The following is a 5,237-nucleotide window of genomic DNA, read 5'->3' as shown; positions in this document are numbered from 1 at the left end:
TGGGGGAGGCCGGGCCCTGCCGCCGCCGCTGCGGGCGGGGTTACGGGGCCGATCGGGCACCGAGACCTGTCGCCACGCGGCTCCTTTTGTTGTTCTCCTCGCGACTCTGGTCGCCGTCCGGCTGGTACCGCCTCTTCCACCTCCTGCGTGCCGCGGGCGGGAGACTCTATTCTCGGCCAGAGGCAGCGTGCTTGGGCTAAGCCCCAGCCTTCTCCACCCTTCCGAGGAGTAAAGTTGGTGTGGTTTTGGGACAGACTGCTCCAACTGATGATTTCTTCCTGTGTCAGTATTTAACCAGCAGAGTAAAAAAGCGAGGCCAGCAATTGTAACGATTTTTTTTTTTCTTGTTGATTGGAATTAATAAGAGCTATTGAAAGTTCTTGAGACTTAGAGTGTGTTGTTCATGTATTTAGAGACTGTCACGGGTCAGAGTTGTAGGTGTGATTGCTGTTCCTGTGGCATGGAAACGCTTCTTTGCAAGACTTTGTGTTCGGAATTAGGTTCCCTCCTCCCCCCATCAGAGCGTGTCTGTGGGTAAGGTGATCTGTAATGGAACACACGGTTCGCACCTACGATGAGTGTGTTGTTTTATCCTTTTCTCTGAAACAGGTAGTAGTAACAGCAGTAGAGGCAAGCTACTGAGTGGATTTGGAAGTTTCTGTTAATTTTCTAATGAGTTGATGGCAGTAAAAGGGACATTGCTACCTCTTAATGCAGGTGTGTGTTTGAGGGGAGTTAAAGCCAAACAAAATGTGAAGACTGGTCTCCTAGGCTTGTGTGGCCCCTGCAAGGCAGGGTTGATATCCTTCCTCTGGTGCAGAAGTTTGTGTTCTTTCAGTGATGTAGCGCATAATATGTTGGGACTTCAGTTCTGTTTGTTAGCAGTAAATTTTTCAGGTGAAGAAAACAGATTAGATGTGATATTAAAGAAAAAAATCAAAACCCCAAGAACTGAGGTGTTTGGGTTTGTTTGTGTGGTTTTGGTGGTGTGTGTGATGTTTGGTGTGGTGGTTTTTTTTTTTTAATTTTCACTATTTCACGTTAATAGAGATGTCTTGCATTTGCAAAGTATTTCAGAATCTTTCAAGGCCTAGACTTAATATACAGTTATTTGGGCAAGCTAGTATTCCAAAGGAAGAGAAGGAAAAAAAAAGTGCATAAATTATTGAAGAAGATAAGGTAGCACTCATCATATAATATCTTCAGGTTTAATTCCCACTTAATATCTCACTTCTTCATGCTGCTCCATAATTTCTGAGACCAAAATATAGGCTGAGATGATCAATCTCTACTTGTCCTATCTCAAGCTCCAGCAGAACCGAAGTTAAATCCTTTTACGGAAGAGCTGCTAGAGAGCATATATTGGCAGTTCATTAATAGATTGATTTGGTTTTGCAGGGATGCTTACCTAATGAGACCTTAATTTTTGAAGTGGTGGAGTGGGCTTTCAGTCTTTGTCTCTAATCTCTACCTAGCAGTAGTTTGTGACAAGGTTTTAGATGCTCATCTGCACTTGTCAGGGTAACTGAAGCCTGTGGAGACCATACCCTTGAAGTCTGTGGTCTCTCATACATGCCATTGTGGGTGTACTCTGTCAGTGTTTAAGTCCAATCAGTGCTCGTTATCAGTGCCTAACTAAGTCAAATACAGCCTTACAGTGCTGAAAGGGGGCTACGGGAAAGATGGGGGGGAGGTCCTTGTTCAGGGAGTGGAGTGACAGGATGAGGGGTAACGGCTATAAGCTGGAAGAGGGGAGATTGAGATGAGATATTAGGAAGAAATTTCTCACTGTGCCAGGAGGGGGTGAGGCAGTGGCCCAGGCTGCCCAGAGAAGGTGTGGATGCCCCATCCCTGTAGGGGCTGGATGAGGCTTTGGGCAACCTGGGCTGGTGGGAGGTGTCCCTGCCCATGGCAGGGGGTGGGACTGGATGATCTCTAAGGTCCCTTCCCACCCAAACCCTTCTATGAAATGCCTCAAGGCTTGAAATGGTGTTTATAGAACATAAAGAAATATTTAATTTGCTAGGGCACAGTACAGTGCATAACCAGTTGCAAAAGCAAGCATGATACAGAGCCTGAAAGCTTGTGGCTTTTTTCTGTTGAAAAGTTATTGGATTGGCAGCGTTTTGTGGGACATACATTGTTTATATGCCCTTTGAGAAGCTGGCGTTTCCCCTGAGGTGCATGTGATTAATTGGCTGTTAGCCACAGGAAATATAATTCATGTATTTGAAAGCATCCTGTAATATGTTTCTTGTCAGAAAAGGTACCTGCATTACTAAACCATCTGAAGAAGATTTGAATGGTTTATAAGCACAAATAATTTTCTCAAATTATTGCGGGAAGGTTAGAATTGTTGCAGTGGACCACCAGAGATGAACAGCCCAACTGAAATTCTGCTGTATCTTCAGTGGTTCACTTACATCTGTTGCAAGGGCATGGGCTCACAAAGTATTTAAAATTACTCCTTGTATAATTTGGTTAAGGGAGGAAGTTTTTGTTCTGACGGTATCTTTTCAGTGGCTCCACATCTCCTTCATCTGAACAGACTGAAATCTGAAGCGGTATGTTTGTGTTGGCTAAGTCCTGAAAGCCTTCTGACATAACCGAGATGCAGATGCGTGTGTTGGGAATTCTGGAGGAATATCGGACTGAATATAGGATGTGTTTGTGTGTGCATGTTTACTGAGTGTTAATGGTCCCTTTTAAAAACTTTATATGACATGAGTGTAACTGCTAGTTTGAAGTTGAAGTTATGGATTATGGCCATCCATGCAAAACTGACTTTGAAAAAAAGCTAGAAGGAGGGATTTGAAATACCAGCTGTCCTAGGAACCGCATAGATCTCTTAATCTGGTGCTTTTAAAGACTTTTAGTTAAGGTGTCTGTACTGCTAGGCCACTTTTGATGATGTGTAAATACTTAAATTGGAGGTGTGCTGTCTTCTAAGCTTTAAAGGGTGTAGCAGAGGATCGTGAGATGAACAGATTTACATACCTTGCATGGAACAGGTCAGTGCCTGGTAAATCTTTCCAGCATGAACATCATGCTAAAGAGCATAGCATAGACGTGTGATCCTTCTAAAGCAGGGATCTGTGTGAGCTACAGTTCCTGTGGCTGTAGTAGTAGACTGCAGCACTCCTACAAGTAATCTGTATATTAATAGAATGTGAATTTGCCATCATTCCTAACCAGTGTTTAAATGTTTGTTTTGATAGAGTGGTAACGCTCCCTTAGTTCTGTGAGCATGTGTAGTGGAAGAATCATCCTCTCCTGGCTGTCAAAGGCTTGTTAGCTGTGTGTGGAGCGGAGGACGAACTGGCCTGACTTCACCTGCCAAGTGTCAGCTCTAACTTAAAATGGGTAGAAGTGCAGGAGGGAAGAAGATTAAAAACCTTCCCTGGAGTTTGTTTTGACTGTGTGGCTGATGAAACCCTGAGCTTAGATAGAGTTTGACAATGAAAAACAAGCTCTTGCTTTGCTGTTATGGGTGGATCGAGAATCCTCCCCTGAACTGGAGAGCACCACTGTGCTGCGACTGTCCTGTCTGGAACTATTCTTGCCTCATATGCAGTAGAGACTTGTGCTCTGCGTGTTTCTTCTGCAGTCTCAGTCGCCACGCTTGGCTGTTCTGGGGGAGAGGAGGTGCAGAAAGATCATCCCAGTTCATACTGGGATTGAAAACCTGCCTTGTGGAATGAGCGGGCCACGGGCTCTCCCTTGGCTCAGGTCTGTACTGCTGTTGGTTCCTGCTGCTGTCCAGAAGTGGTATAGAGGCATCACTGCAAAACGGAGTTGATTTTTGTTAAGGTCTGTGCCTGTGTTGCTTTTGTGTAGAATACTGGCTTTCAATGGGAATTTACAGTCTAAAGATGACACCACTTATTCCCCCGTTTGCCGGAAACAGGAGCAGTGCGGGTGTTTGCCTATGGAAGAAAGCCATCATTTTGTGATGTAGTGAGGAGATGGATCGTGTTTATCAGCCAGGCAAGCAGGAAGCCTGCGCACTTTTCCCGTTACCAGGAGAGTTTCTGTGGTCAGGCTGCTGTCAAAGTCATTCCTAAGATGTGGTTCAGATTTTGTAGGTCAAGTCCAGGTACTAAGAGCTTGTTGATATGGGGAAACTTGATGTTATTCCTGATGTTAACCTCTGCAGGGTGTGCAGAAATGTGTATCGTGGCTATGGTAGTGAAAATCAGAGGCCAAAATACTTCGTGAGTGAGCAGGACTTATAAATAGATAATATAGTGTGTTGTTTAAACTGTAAGTAAAAGTTTATACTAAAACAAATTATTTTTGTTTTAGAGGGACTCTGAATATGTCTGGCATAGCTCTTAGTAGACTTGCACAGGAGAGAAAAGCCTGGAGAAAAGACCATCCATTTGTAAGTAAAAGAACTGTCAAATTTCTGATTCTGCAGTTCTTTTGGTGTTCTGATGATGAATTTTTTTTCTTTACCTTGATGTGACTTTTTTTGAAAATTAAATTATTTTTTAAATTAAAAACTTCTTAGAACTATGTAGTGTGAAAAGAAAAAAAACTCTGTAAAGATAAAATATGTCATGAAATATTCTAAGTGTATCTTCTGAAATCTTCACCCTTTGACTTTTTGCCTTAATTCAGGGATTTGTAGCAGTACCTACCAAAAATCCAGATGGCACAATGAATCTAATGAACTGGGAGTGTGCTATTCCAGGAAAGAAAGGGGTAAGATTTACTGTTGTCCTAACATCTCACTTATGGTGAAAAGTAATGTAAGCCTGCTCATGCGTCACACTGGCAGCTGAGAACATAAATTACATGTAGTGTAATGGAAATGCTTGGATCTTGCTGCCACTTCAGAATCCGTGTGGAGTGGGCTGAGAGATATTGGACAAAATGTACCATGAGCCTGTTCAGCTGTTGGCACTGACCAATCTTAAGAACAATGTTTTCCAGAGGAGTGTGTTAAGAATCCTGCATGGAGCAAACTTGAGATTGTCTTCTGCTTCATGCCAGAGTTTATTGTGACTTCTGTTCTTACTAAATGCTCCTTTAAGCCCTAAAGCTTCAAAATTAATACTACCAAAATGTTGCCTCTGCTGGTTAACTGCTGGTACCATTTTTTGTCCACAAAACAGTGAGACCCTTCACTCCTAGAGAAGTTCTGTAGCACTGTTGTTAACTTCTTTGATTTAATGGAAGATAATTCTGCATTATCAATGTGGAATCTCATTGCCTTCCGTTTATTGAATTTT

General features: G+C 42.9%; 1 protein-coding gene across 1 annotated transcript in view; it reads left to right on the top strand.

Annotated features, from left to right (window-relative positions):
• Window positions 1–4,308: 4,308 nt before the first annotated feature.
• UBE2I (ubiquitin-conjugating enzyme E2I) overlaps window positions 4,309–5,237 on the top strand; it is a 9,084-nt gene continuing 8,155 nt past the window's right edge. Inside the window, exons 1-2 of the mRNA XM_010072856.1 lie at window positions 4,309–4,384; window positions 4,624–4,707. Coding sequence (XP_010071158.1) covers window positions 4,319–4,384; window positions 4,624–4,707 — 150 coding nt within the window. The 5' untranslated portion in view covers window positions 4,309–4,318. The remainder of the gene's footprint in view (window positions 4,385–4,623; window positions 4,708–5,237) is intronic.

This window comes from Pterocles gutturalis, unplaced genomic scaffold (assembly GCF_000699245.1).
Source record: "Pterocles gutturalis isolate BGI_N339 unplaced genomic scaffold, ASM69924v1 scaffold37942, whole genome shotgun sequence".
Taxonomy (NCBI): Eukaryota; Metazoa; Chordata; class Aves; order Pterocliformes; family Pteroclidae; genus Pterocles; species Pterocles gutturalis.
The sequence above is the reverse complement of the archived record's forward strand: the minus strand, read 5'-3'. Positions and strand labels throughout refer to the sequence as shown.